The following is a 13,743-nucleotide window of genomic DNA, read 5'->3' as shown; positions in this document are numbered from 1 at the left end:
TAATGCGGATACCTGCACAACGTCACGTCGTCATACAGATTTACTGTTATCCAGACCCACTAGTTCAAAACTTATGGACGAGAGGGTCCGCAACAAGACTTAATTTGGATATTCCATTACACTTTATGGGAAGATTTTACTAAATTGCAAATTAGTAAAGTAAAAATGCAAATCTTTTTAGTGTTATATTTTATTAAATAGTTTGAATTTTATAAAACAAAATCACAAAAATAATTGTAAAAAAATACTAAAATGTGTCCAAAGTAATAAATAGTTGCAAAAATAGTAAGCATCTTCAGAATGGCACCCCTACGTTAGTAATGAAATATTCCAATCCTTGTCATAGGATTTTCCAATTTCTCACACACACATTTTTAGTGTTGTGTATTTACCGCGTAGTGCACGTTTTGAAAGTCAAGAAATCGACAGACACACTCTACTCAAGTTAGATAATTTCTAAATGATGAAATTGAAGACAACCTGTCTACCAAAATGACGGACTTCATGTTTGGAGACGTACCGGATATGGGTGTAAGTTACATTTTAAATAAGTCATCCATCCATGTTTGTTACTTCTCCTTGTTACTTACTTCGTTCATTCAATCAGCAACACCCTTCCCCAGTTCGCCCTTAAATAATATTTCCCTTTTGATTTTTTGATATTAAAAACACTGCATTTCACCATGATTTCACCAGTTCACTCCAGTCTCAGTTATGGATAACTTTCAGTATGGTGTCACCACTTTTTCACTAATGTTTACAAAGAAAAAGGGATATCTCAGAGTCATTGACGTTATTTACTTATACTATTAATTATTTATTACTTCATAATAATTCATATCGAATGAAAAAGGTTACAAGTGGTGGCGGCCTACGGAAACTTGTCCACCCCCATCCCATGATTCCCGAACGTACGGTGGTTACACACACACAGACAGACAGAAGAGTAGAGTACGACCTGCGACACAAAAACGTCACAATTGTTAATGTCGTCAGGAGGAGGATTAGAATGATGATTGATCATTGTGTGTGTAAATTAAATGCTAGCTTAGTGTGGCCTGCTGAACATGTGACGTCGCACTTCAACTCGAGGCTCGGGAATTGTGCAATATATTTATTGCCGTATTTAGCTGTGAGCCTTTGTCAATCCCTGTCCGTCCAAAAGCACAGACCGCCCATAGATAGCGCAGTCATCATGATGACATACGAATAAAAAGGTCATTCCATGCATTCTATCTATCTATCTTCCAAAAAGTATTCCTCCAGAAGTGGAGTATAGTCGTATTTGGAGGGTGAGTTGGTTAAGACTGCTCCGGAAGAACTCCAGTGACTTTAGGAGCTAAAACCATGGTGGCTGAGTGGTAGGGCATTCCAGATGCAGATGACACTTGGGAAGAAGCTTTGCTGTACTGTACAGTAGTGTGTTGATTGAACTGTAGATATTGGCCTCTAGTCTGGTTTGATGAAGAGGGGTTCAAGTAGGATGGTGCAGCTGGGATGGCAACAAGATCAGGCACGATTCTGTACAGCATGATGACTTTGCTATGGGCCCGCCGTATGTAAAGAGATTGCCGTTGGAGGTTTAGTAACATCTGGGTGAGACTGTTCCTTTGGCTGTAGTCAGCCATCACAAATCTTGCAGCACGCATGTCAATCTGAGAAATCAGGTCCTTGGTGTGTGGGTCCCATACGGATGACGAGTACTCGAGGGTGGGACGTACATATGTAGGCCTATTTCTTGATCATTTGCATGCATTTATTATTTTGCACCCTGCATGCAGATCGTGACGACAGAAAGTGCAGCCTTCAAACGTCACCCTGGACCAATCAAAACAGAGTTATGAAAAGCGTTTGTCACTGCGGGCTTATCCAATGCAATCATTGTACCCGATGTTCTGTAAACCCAATTTCATTAATTATCCTTGTGGATAAAAACACGAGACCATGACATTTTTATCAACAGACGTCGGCAATGTAAGCTGAATGTGGTTAACAAAATATGGCAAAATTGAAGTGATCCCGAGCTGGTCAATAGACTGGACCCACCTCGGCTTCCCAATGGAAGTGCCTTTTTTGCAAACTGAAAATAGCCTTGCACTCTCAAAGATCGATAATTACAGATTTGGCATTCATCTTCAAAATGTTTCATATACATTATGTAGGCCTATATCAATTCTAAACAAAACAAATCAATTATTAATTTAGCATTGCAAATAAAATCTAAAAGAAAACGGGTAGTATTTCGCCTAGTATTAAAAAACCCTTGAACTCGTCATTGTTCTAAAATTTTTGACCATGATTTCTGTGTTTATGTTTAAAGCCGTTAGAGGAGGGACCGGATGACTATGACGAGTTTAATGACGAGACCTTTGGAAGTGTACCGGAAAGTAAGTACATGTAGGATTCCCAGTCCTGATACTTTGTTATTAAAACATTCAAGTAGAAATTTATAATTTCCTCATTCCGCATAGGGTGTCTTTTACTACATGTACCAAACGCCTTGGTGCCCAGTTGCCCTTTCAAAAACGAAGCATACAGGCCTGAACGATCATTCTCAAGAATTCCCAGTCACCTTAAAAAGGTCTAATTTTCATTATCTCCTATTGGCACATACCCCAAGATTCCCTCAATAATGCATTTCTGCTACGCACACAATGGTGAAGTAACCCATACCACACTCTCTTGTTGTTGTTCAATGTGTAGACGATGTGACCGCTGACGTCACACGAAAACCATAACATGATTCGCGCGCATACCGCCGGGCAAAACCTTTGTGCTTTGGCAGCCATCTAGAAAGTGTACGCAATCTTACTGTGACTGCGCAACTCAGTGCCAGGCGAAACATGACGTATAGAGTGTTTTGTCAACAGAGGGCGGTTTGAATGTAAACATAGGTCACATCGTCTATTGGCCACAGATTGTCACTGCAGAAATTGACTAAGGATGGGAATCTGCCATATCTCTTCTAGCAGTGATGCTGGCCCAAATACTAGCATACAATGCATAATGTGCACAAAACATGCCCAGTCCAATATCCTGATGGGCAAAATTGTTGTGTTGGGTTTTTTGTCGTCTCAAAAAATTGAATGTATCAATCATTAATTATTTATGTTTTTTCTTGTTTAAAGTTGACAACTGGCAGAACACACATGAGAAGTTCAGCACAGGATATGGGAATGCAACAGTGGATTTTGAGGATGATTTTAAACCGCTTAGATCAAAGACGCCTGATGACTCTGGCTGCTATAGTGGGGAGAGGGGTCGAACTATGGAGGTAAGACATTGTCAGCCGATTGGATCACTGCTTGGCAACTAATAAGACTCTAAAAGCCATTGGACCCTTTCGGTTCAGGAAAAAAAGTTCACAGATTTACAAATAACTTACAGGGTTTACGTAAGGTAGCGGTGAAAGACTTCTCTCGAAATATTATTCCATGAAATGCTTTACTTTTTAGAAAACAGCAAAACGATACCAATTATCGTTAACGAGAATTACGGATTTATTTTAAGCACATGTCATGACACGGCGAGAAGTGCGGAAACCAAGGGTGGTTTTTCCCGTTATTTTCTCCCGACTCCGATGAGCGATTGAGCCTAAATTTTCACAGGTTTGTTATTTGATATAGAAGTTGTGGTACACGAAGTGTGGGCCTTGGACAGTACTGTTTATCGAAAGTGTCCAATGGCTTTAAGAAGACATACCCATTGATTCTATCCTTCCAAAATCTGTCTATTGACCCCTTGCACGCCATCACTTGTCACAATTTTGGTGGGCAATAGGTTTACGTGTCGCCTAAAATGCGCACTTCACTGAATAATGCACAGCATCTTTGACCACCAAAAGGCACATTTAAGATTATTCTGATGATGACGTCATGTGAACTGGGTCGATTGACACCTTGCATGGTGTGTAACGCACCTCTGCATTTGTGCGTCTGCCATTTCGGCCATTTTGGGAGTCACTCTCTTTGCGTTCAGTTGGTGGAAGGATGGGCGTGTGTAAGTGAGCTGTGTGTCCTGAAATGGTTCTTTGCCAAAATCAAGGACTGAGGACTGAGGCACGTCTTAGTCTGTGACTTTTTATTTGGTGATGTATTGTTAAAGGCAGTGGACACTATTGGTAAATACTCAAAATAAATATCATCATAAAACCTTTTTTGATTACGAGTAATGGGGAGAGGTTGATAGTATAAAACATGGTGAGAAACAGCTCCCTCTGAAGTGACGTAGTTTTCGAGAAAGAAGTAATTTTCCACGAATTTGATTTCGAGATCTCAAGTTTAGAATTTGAGGTCTCGAAATGGAGCATCAGAAAGCACACAACTTCGTGTGACAAGGGTGTTTTTTTTCTCCATTATTGTCTCGCAACTTCAATGACCGATTGAGCTCAAATTTTCACAGGTTTGTTATTTTATGTATATGTTGAGATACAACAAATAAGAAGACTGGATTTTGACAATTACCAATAGTGTCCACTGCCTTTAAAATGAACAAATTTTTGATTGAATTTTTGAATTGAGCTGGCTGTTGGGATATGTTTGGTGTATTAATTTCATGTGATTATGGTTTCAAATCGGCCTGTATTTCACCTGAAAGAAATTTCAGATTTATCACACAGTAAATTGCTGTGGCCAAAAGTGGTATCAACTGGTTGGGGTGTTAGCTTGATTTCTTTAGTGTGTTATTTTTGCATCGGGGATATTGAATACAATCTGTACTAAACCTTTCACCAAATTAATGTGCACTAAACACTGTAACTTCAGTACTTTCCCGACTTCTCTGAACACAAATCCACAGCATGTCACTTATGTGGGACTCGAAACCCTGACCTCTGTGTTGCTAGACCATCTGTTTTACCACTAAACCATCAAGCTAGCCTGGTAGCAGTTAACTGCATTTGATTTCTTTACATCACCTTGTTTTGGATTTTTTCTTTCAGGAGAACTTTGAGAAGAGCATCAGTAAGCTAGTGTTGGACGATGAGGAAGAAGATATGTATGGGCCTTCTCGCTCGTCCACAAAGTCTCAACCTATTAAAATTGGAGTAAGTTCATCTTACAGACTTCACATAGGGTGTCGTGGCCGAGCGGTTAAGAGCACCGAATTCAAGCTCTGCTGATTCTGTTCAGCAGAGTGTGGGTTCGAATCCCGGTCGTGACACTTGTGTCCCTGAGCAAGACACTTAACTATTATTGCTTCTCTCCACCCAGGGGTAAATGGGGACCTGTGAGGGCAGAGATGGTTATTGTGATTGGTTTAGCAGAGTAGCGCATTTGTTGCACGAGGCTGTATACTCCCCAGGGAGCTGAGATGGTTTAAGGAGTGAATTAAGGCCCAGTGACCAGGGGTAATAATTTGAAGCGCTTTGAGACACCCATTCGGGAGTGAAAAAGCGCGATATAAACTCAAATATTATTATTATTATCTTGTTGTTGATTCATTTATATAATTGTAACCAATCTGACATAGGGGTTCATATCATGGCAAAAAATCTACAAAAGGTACTAAACCCTTTAATTCTGAGGTCTCAGATTCAGGTCCTACTCTAGTAAATATGTTTTTGGTTCAATCCCAAACTAATGATTTTATTTTCCATGCAGAGTGATGGAGCTAACATGTCCCAACTGTTTGGGCCGTCGTCACCACCAGCTCTCTTTGATCCTCAGGAGTTCATCTCGCCGGGTAGTAGGAGAAACATCTGGGGCTCGCCGACCCCAACCAACACTGCCATCGCAACAGAGCAACATCTCAAGTCCATACTTAATATCCGTCCCAAGGAGGATCACTTAGAGGTAGGATGATAGTTGTTATATATTTGGTTTGCGGTAACACCATGTGTGTATCTACTTGCCAGGTAGAGTTGTTCTTAGGGAACTGTCTTGCTTTATTCTACTGCCGTGGAGTAGATAATCAGAGGTTCGGGAGACTTTTCAGTTCTGAAAAGAACTGTCCTGCTTTTTAACTATTACCAGGGCGGATGGTATAGAAATTAGACTCGACTACTACTTTAGCTTATAGGATCGTGATAACTATACTGCCGCGGAGTCGGTTCTGATATTGGTCTCAACGTTTCGACTAGCTTGCTCTAGTCATCGTCAGTCTCCTGACAGTGACTAGAGCAAGCTTGTAGTAGTATACTAGTAGATACACACATGGTGTTATCGCAAACCAAATATACATTGATACCTCACCATGCAATGCCTCAAATCCTATATGATAGTTGTTGGTAACTCCTTAGTGGAGTACATGTACTTGTTGTTTGGATTTGAATGAGTCAGTATAGGAACACTCTTCATTCTTCTGAAGACGAGCAGAGTATACTGTTCGAAGCGTTGAGAACAAACCGGCTCTTTTCAGAGCCAACACTCCCTCAAAAGAGATTTTCAACATGGTTGTACCCGAAAGTTTACTATTCATATTTATATTTATAGTTACTCTTACTCTTTATATGGTTTTTTATATAATGTTGGGATACACACACTTTGTTTTGAGGTACCCCCAACCCTAAAGTATCAACAATTTGAGTGCACAATCTGAGAAACCTATCTGACAGTAAGGTTTCTCAGATTCAAATATCGGCAAAAAGCTGATATCTTTTTCTATAACCACATTACTTCAAAGTGAAATGGTTCTCAAAATGCTATTGGAAAACCCTATACTTCTAACCAAGTATGTTTTTATTGCCATTAGTTTTAAGAGTCATTACCAAACGTATACCTTCCCTTTCAATGTACAAATGCATAAATCAGGTTTAGGCCTGGGGGAGTTATGTGAATATCCGGTTAATGGCGAATAGGTTTTCCTATCCGTAACCGCGAATGCCTTTTTTTTATTAACCGGATATCCGCAAAGGGCGCGAATAGCTATTTATAAACCGGATAGTTCTGTAATTACAACCAAGTAACCGGATATTCTTTTAGTATCCGAATGTCCGTGGACGTCGGGCGACAACTGATATTAATGTTTTGTCTGAATCCTTGTGAAACTTCTATTACGACAGCATAAATTAAGTATTTAACTATGCTCACCTCCGTGAAGAGTTAAAACAATGACATTTCTGACGTATTTTGTTCAAAGATTACAAAAGTTTATTTTCCGTAGAGTCATTCACGATCAAAAGAAAAAGAAAATCGCCATCTTTAAATTTGATCCGGTTATTTTTATGAATGAACCGAGCGACACTGTCTAAAACTAATATCAATCCGCTCATACGATTTCATTCACAAATGAACAGCGCCCTCTAGCGGCAAAAAAACTATTTGAATATCCGGTTAATTTCGGATAGTTGGCCAGTGGTATCCGAATATCAAAATTTCACTACTCACCCAGCACTAATCAGGTTCTAACCTTGGGCTTCCAACATAATAGGTATAACGGTTTGAAAGTGTAAATCCTTTTTTTAAGGATTTAAGTTTACCTTTGATGGAGTTCCAAAGCCTGTTACTTAATGGTGCAAATGACTCAGTTTATCTGTGAATGAGTTCCAAAGCATTGTAACTTAATGGTGTGAATGACTTTAAATTTCAGGAGCAAGCTGGAGGAGAGCCAGCAAAGAAAGTGTTCACCCTGGAGGAGTTGGAACGCAACCTGACCAGCAGAGCGCCCCCAAAGCGCACTGTATCGCCGATCCTCGGCTCACCACCCATGAGTCAAATGATGCCAGTCGGTACCCCTCCGCAACATTCATTTATGCAGAGGACACCTGCTGGTATTCTGCACCAACAACAGCATCAGTTGAAACAGCAACAGCAGCAATTACAACAACAGCAGCAGCAACTGTTACAACAGCAACAGCAGCAGCAGCAGAAGCAGCAGCAGCAGCAAATGCATTCGAAGGTATGAATCATAAAGAGCTGTGTACAAACAGATCCAACCTTTGTGACTCTTTTGTAAACCTGTGAGGACAGCATGGTCTTTTTTCAGAACATTCAAACTGCATACAAAGCTAACACATGTTAAACATTAGTCTCTAATTTCAATGTACGTGATGTCTTACAACATTGTATGTGATGAGAAACACTAACCATACATGCCTAAATTAGCATTATCTGAAAGCTCTTATGTTCATCCCTAGAGCAAGGAACAGAAGGAGTTACAACTCCAGTCTTAATCCCTGACGCTCAAATTAATCCGATTAGCGCTGCGCCCACCTCCAGTGGAAACACTATAGAGGTGTACCCCATGTGTGTTGCTGCCTTTCACTGCTCTCGCTGGTATCACATCGTTTTCCATTCATAATTATTGAAGTGGTAAAGTAGTAACACACAAGTTCAACGCGTGCGCAGTAGACGATGTTAGCCACGTTTTATGCGCACAGTGCTACATTAGAAAGTGTCGATTTTGAGCTTTCTACTGAATTTTGAAGCAAACAAATCGGCCTTTCCTGTGATGAGTTGTGACACTTGTTACTTGTCCGATAAAAAAAATTGGCACTGGACAATTTTTAAAAATTGTGATTAAATAGCCTAAAGAGACTGACAAACCTACACTATTATGAGCAAGTAGTTCAGCCCTTGTGCTCAATAAAATGTGCATAATTTTTTCTCAGGAGAATATATTTTTGTTTCACTTAGTTACCTGTTCATGTTTGTTGTGTTGTCATTTAGCCTTTGAGAAAGACTGCTAGGGTCGAAACGTCAGGCCATAACCAATTTTTTGCCTTTATACCATCGATCCATTTGGTTGGGAAGTTGTTTGCAACAACTAATTCCATTTTCTCGAGTATGTATTACAAAAAAAATGTATGCCTGACATTTTCAACATTTGAGCTTATTATTTTGTGTTGTCTTTGTTTACTCAGCAGCCCACAGGTCAGCAACCTATGACCTCTCAACAGCAGATGGCATCCTCCCATGCGGTACAGCAGCTCGTCCAGCAGATACATCAATCCATAGGCGGGCGTGTCTCACCTACTCAGATCACCCAGCTGGTGCTAAGCATGCAAGCAGCAAGCGGTCGTGCTTCCCCCAACCAAATCAGACAGCTCATCATGGCGTCACAACATGGTAGTGCCTCACCTTTTCCTAGACCGATGGGACCGGGTGTGACGCCCACTCCCAAGGGTATGGGCCCTTCTCCGGGGATGACGCCCAGACCTGGTACACCACGCCAAGGGGGTCCACCTCGTCCGGGTACACCCATGCAGCAGCAGAGGATGGGATCTCCCATGATGCAACAGCAGCAGCGTCCCATGTCACCCATGATGCACCAGCAACGTCAAGGTTCACCGATGATGCAGCAGGGTCGACCTCCCATGATGCCGTTCTCACCGGGTGGTATGATGGGTGGTCAGCCCCCTCGCACACCCCATGGAATGCATGGTCCTGGACCCCACAGGAATTTCAACACTTATGGCCTTACACCAATGCATCCACAGTAAGCACACACATTTGTTTCTAAATGATTTATCTAGTTTGTACTGAACTGAATACCAACTACTCCATGTGTGTTTCAGAGGTACTAACTTAAGTTTTAGGTAACATGATAATTACAATTAAGCAGTGTTGGAACTAGTTTCTGCTGCTTCAGCTGTTGATATGAATGTTGTTTACCATTTACCATTGATCAAGCTGCAGCTGCCAGTTCGGACAGTTATAAAAAAGAACTTGATAAAATTGAAAAGGAATTTGTGCTTCATAAGATAATCTAAATATATTCAGTAAGCTTGGGCGATATCACGATATTATCGAATATTGCGATATTAGTTTGGAAACGATTACGATATCGGATGGATTTGGTTTTCATCGAAATATCAATATATCGCGATTTCTCGCGATATCGATTAAATATCGCGATGTATTTGCTAGCTGAGACATCTTGCACCCCCTAGGTTTGGAGTAAGACCAGAAGACTAGGTCATAAGAACACCTCTCTTATGCTATGACTGTCTGTTCTACAACTTTCACTTGGAGTTTGAAGACTGATGATGTCAAATTTAATTAATCGCGATTATATCGAATATCGCGATATATTGTCAGCGATATACCGTCAATACAATAAATCGACATCGCCCAAGCTTAATATTCAGGGCCCATGGGAGCTTCTCTTAGCAGGGGCAGCATGCTGAAATTTTGAAATTATCCTGCCCCACATTCACAAGGCTACGTATGTTTTTCTTGTCGTCCTTCTTTCTTGCATTCAGGATACCTCCAATGCGACCTTTCTCTGACCCTGGTATGAGAAGAAGATTCCCATTCAATGCCAACCAGAGGCCATACTCACAGTAAGTTATTTTTACGTGCATTACACAACATCCAGGACTAACAGTTTCACTACCTATTCAAAGGCAATAATGGTTAAGTGTCTTGTTTAAGCACACTAGTGTCATGACCAGGACCTAAATAATAATAATAATAACTTTCGATTTATACAGCGCCTAATAACTAACACTTAATTCTCTAAGCGCTTTACATTAGTGCCCTGGTCATAGGGCCAATAACATCCCTTTTTAATGTTTCTCAGCTCCCTTGGGAGTATACAACCTGGGCAACAGTTTTTATCGCTCCAAAGGCTTTTTCATTCACAATATCAACCTCTACCCTCGCAGGTACCCATTTATACCCCTGGGTGGAGAGAAGCAATTTTAGTAAAGTATATTGCTCAAGGACACAAGTGTCACACTCGAACCCACACTCCGGTGAAAACGCACCAGAACTTGAATTCGGTGCTCTTAACCACTCGACCATGACACTCTTAAGCCCATAATCTGCTGAACAGAAACACCAGAGATTGCCAAGAAAGAGACGCCTTGGTGCTCTTCACTTTCAAAAACGAAGCACCAGGCCTGATGATCTATACTTTGGATAATGTTTGATCTTTTTTATGCAGCATTATATGATGATAATTGATTACTTTCCACAGAACCCCAAATCGCTATGGCGACCACAGACATCAGCAGCAGTGGCCTAACCTGAACCAGAACCGTTTCAACGATCGACGGTTCGGGCCGGGCGGCGATGCCAATGTGGATGAATATGCAAATCTGATGACACAACGAGAGAAGGAATGGGTTCAGAAGATTCAACTGTTGCAACTCCAGAGTAATAACCCAGATGTGGATGACTATTACTATCAGGTAAAGATCTCATTTATTGCAGATTTGCGTTCTACGATATGGAAGTGTGTCAAAGCTTTGGTACAGGTTGTGTAGTCACTGCCAATAATGTGTCAGTCTCTTTTGAATCTTGTCAACCTATGTACTATCAGTGTGAGGCCCACATTCTTAATGGTAGACTTTTGAACACCAGTTGGTAGCAGACTTGCAAGGTATATTACCATTGTTGGCATAGTTCTGAGTATGCGCACATTACCGAGAACGATGGAAACACCTGGTACATGTAAGTCTACTGCTACCTAGACACATCAAAAGTTTCCTATTGGTGCTGCATATTCAACCACTGCGGGGATGTACTCTTCTTTGCAGACAGTTATAGTTTTAGCTTAATTGAGACCTGGGCCCAATTTAATGAGCCTGTAAGCACAAAAACTTGCCTAGCACCAAAAACTTTTGCTTAGAAAAAATAGTTTAGCAGCCAGAACACCATACAGTTACGATTGCTACGACTGTTACCACAGCCATTTCTTGCTTAGCCAAGACATTTGCTTAAGTGGAAGTTTCTGTTTAACAGCTTTATGAAATTGGGCCAAGCTTCTTTAAGTTTCCTCTACATAAACAGTTTCCACCTGCCTTAAGGCCGAGTCACACTGCAGCGAAAACAGTAATGATCATGACGCAATGAAAACGCATTCAATTGGTTGAATTGCTCCACGCAGAATACAATTGCGCTCATTCAACCAACAGAGTGCATTCTCTTTGCGTTGTGATCGTTATCATTTTCGTTATCGCCGCAGTGTGACTTGGCCTTTGTTTGGCATGAGCTATGTTCTCAACTTGTCCATCCCACTTGACATCCTGTTGAGTTTGTTACTTAACTTATGACAACCCTTGACTTGTGCAGGCGTACATGCAAAAGAAGCAAGGACTTGAGGAACAGGGAAGAGAAGGAGTACAGGGAGAAAAGAAGAATAATGGAAAGGATGCTAGCAAGATTATCCCTGCTAAGATATTAGAGGCTCGAGTCTATCAACCAGGTAGGTGCATCTAAGATGTTGTATTTCACTGGTTCACATTGATCAATGTTAAAGGCACTGGACACTTTTTGTAATTACTCAAAATAATTGTCAGCATAAACACCTACTTGGTTACGAGAATGGAAGAGGTGTTGTATCAAACATGGTGAGAAACGGCTCGCTCTCAAGTAACGTAGTTTTTGAGAAAGAGGTAATTTCTCACTTAAATATTACAAGACTTCAGCCCTCTGATGTTGAAGTGCATGTGCCATTGTTTTGGTGCATCCAATTGTTTCAGTTGTTAATGTTAGGGTTAAGTAGAGAGTTGTGTTGTTGCTCCTGCCTAGTATTGGATGTGTGATCTTGTATGAACTCAGTAATATATTTAATATAAAATGTGCCTGTGAATACAGCTGTTTTTAGAAAGTCTATTTTAGAAACTCAAACCCAAAGCTATATATGTAGAGCCAAGAGCACAAGTTCTTTGTATTGACCCCTGCCAGCAATGGTCTGTATTAAATATATGTAATGCCATAGTAGACACAACAAGTTGCTTACGGTTATTAAGCAGCTCTATGAAATTTGCCCCTTGATAAACTGTTGCTTGACTTTGTGTTTATAGCTCAATTTGAGGGCGCTTTGGGTCGAGTGACGTCATCTAGTGTTAATAATCCAAGGCAGTTGATTGACTTCCACATTGAGGCTCCTGCAGATGAAGATGAGGTAAGAGTGATCAACAAAGGTTTACTTTCCCTTTAATTGAGATGGTCAGGAAGGTGTCGTTCACAATCAACATTTTCACATATACCCCCCCCCCCCACTCCCTCCCAGTGTACGGTTTGTATGCTTGTGAATATGTTGCTAATACACCGATCCATTAAGCCAGGCCCAATTGTCATTGACCAATCACAACCGCGAAATCTGATCACCATTTGAACCGTTTGGTGATCTTTGCACTAATTGTGATCGGGTTTCGCGGCTGTGATTGGTCAACTGGTAAGGAGGCGGGGCGTAATGGATCGGTCTATTGTGAACAGGCCCCTCAGAACTAAGAATGAGACAATTTTTTGACGAGCAAAACATTATCAAGAAAATTCCACTCATCATGTGAATCTTAAATCAGTGAAATCATTTGTTTGAAGATGTGACAAAGTTTTGTTTCCAATTCATCTCATTTGGGAGTAATCAATTTTTGACAATGTTGTCTGAACCTCTCAGAATGGCAAACCCAGTGCCGCTAAAGAGCAGAGTAAGAGACGCCGAACCTTACTGTCCATCGAGAGAGTTTACGGCATTCTACTTCAGCTAGACGACCTTGAGAAACAGGTATTAACATTACCTGAATCTGACCGTGGCACGCTGATTGAGAAACGACAGAACCTTATGAATACAATCTACACCAGCTTGAAACCTGAGACTGTCCTCTGTGATAGGTAAGTACTGAATAGTCTGGTGCTTTAGAACTTTTATCTTTTGTTTATACTCTTGTTCAGTTTTATGATGTATATTTTACAGGGACGAGATAGTTTAGACTTATATCTGAACTCAGACTTTCTTTGTAATTAAACGCAGTGGACACTATTGGTAATTACTCAAAATAATTACCACCTTAAAACCTTTCTTGGTGATGAGTAATGGGGAGAGGTTGATGGTATAAAACATTGTAAGAAACAG

The 13,743-nt window shown here is 40.8% G+C and overlaps 1 protein-coding gene across 2 annotated transcripts in view; it reads left to right on the top strand.

The window, feature by feature from the left end:
- The first annotated feature begins 376 nt into the window (after positions 1 to 376).
- Positions 377 to 13,743, top strand: part of LOC139939912 (uncharacterized) — a 32,227-nt gene continuing 18,860 nt past the window's right edge. The window contains exons 1-12 of one of the 2 annotated variants that reach the window (XM_071936074.1): positions 377 to 531; positions 2,321 to 2,387; positions 3,129 to 3,274; positions 4,940 to 5,044; positions 5,601 to 5,792; positions 7,528 to 7,836; positions 8,804 to 9,375; positions 10,142 to 10,222; positions 10,861 to 11,074; positions 11,958 to 12,090; positions 12,692 to 12,792; positions 13,288 to 13,502. In XM_071936074.1, coding sequence (XP_071792175.1) covers positions 493 to 531; positions 2,321 to 2,387; positions 3,129 to 3,274; positions 4,940 to 5,044; positions 5,601 to 5,792; positions 7,528 to 7,836; positions 8,804 to 9,375; positions 10,142 to 10,222; positions 10,861 to 11,074; positions 11,958 to 12,090; positions 12,692 to 12,792; positions 13,288 to 13,502 — 2,174 coding nt within the window. In that variant the 5' untranslated portion in view covers positions 377 to 492. Of the gene's footprint in view, positions 532 to 2,320; positions 2,388 to 3,128; positions 3,275 to 4,939; positions 5,045 to 5,600; positions 5,793 to 7,527; positions 7,837 to 8,800; positions 9,376 to 10,141; positions 10,223 to 10,860; positions 11,075 to 11,957; positions 12,091 to 12,691; positions 12,793 to 13,287; positions 13,503 to 13,743 lie in introns of both variants that reach the window. The other variant, XM_071936073.1, reaches the window with a different exon arrangement.

This window comes from Asterias amurensis, chromosome 7 (genome assembly GCF_032118995.1).
Source record: "Asterias amurensis chromosome 7, ASM3211899v1".
Lineage (NCBI taxonomy): Eukaryota > Metazoa > Echinodermata > Asteroidea > Forcipulatida > Asteriidae > Asterias > Asterias amurensis.
The sequence above is the reverse complement of the archived record's forward strand: the minus strand, read 5'-3'. Positions and strand labels throughout refer to the sequence as shown.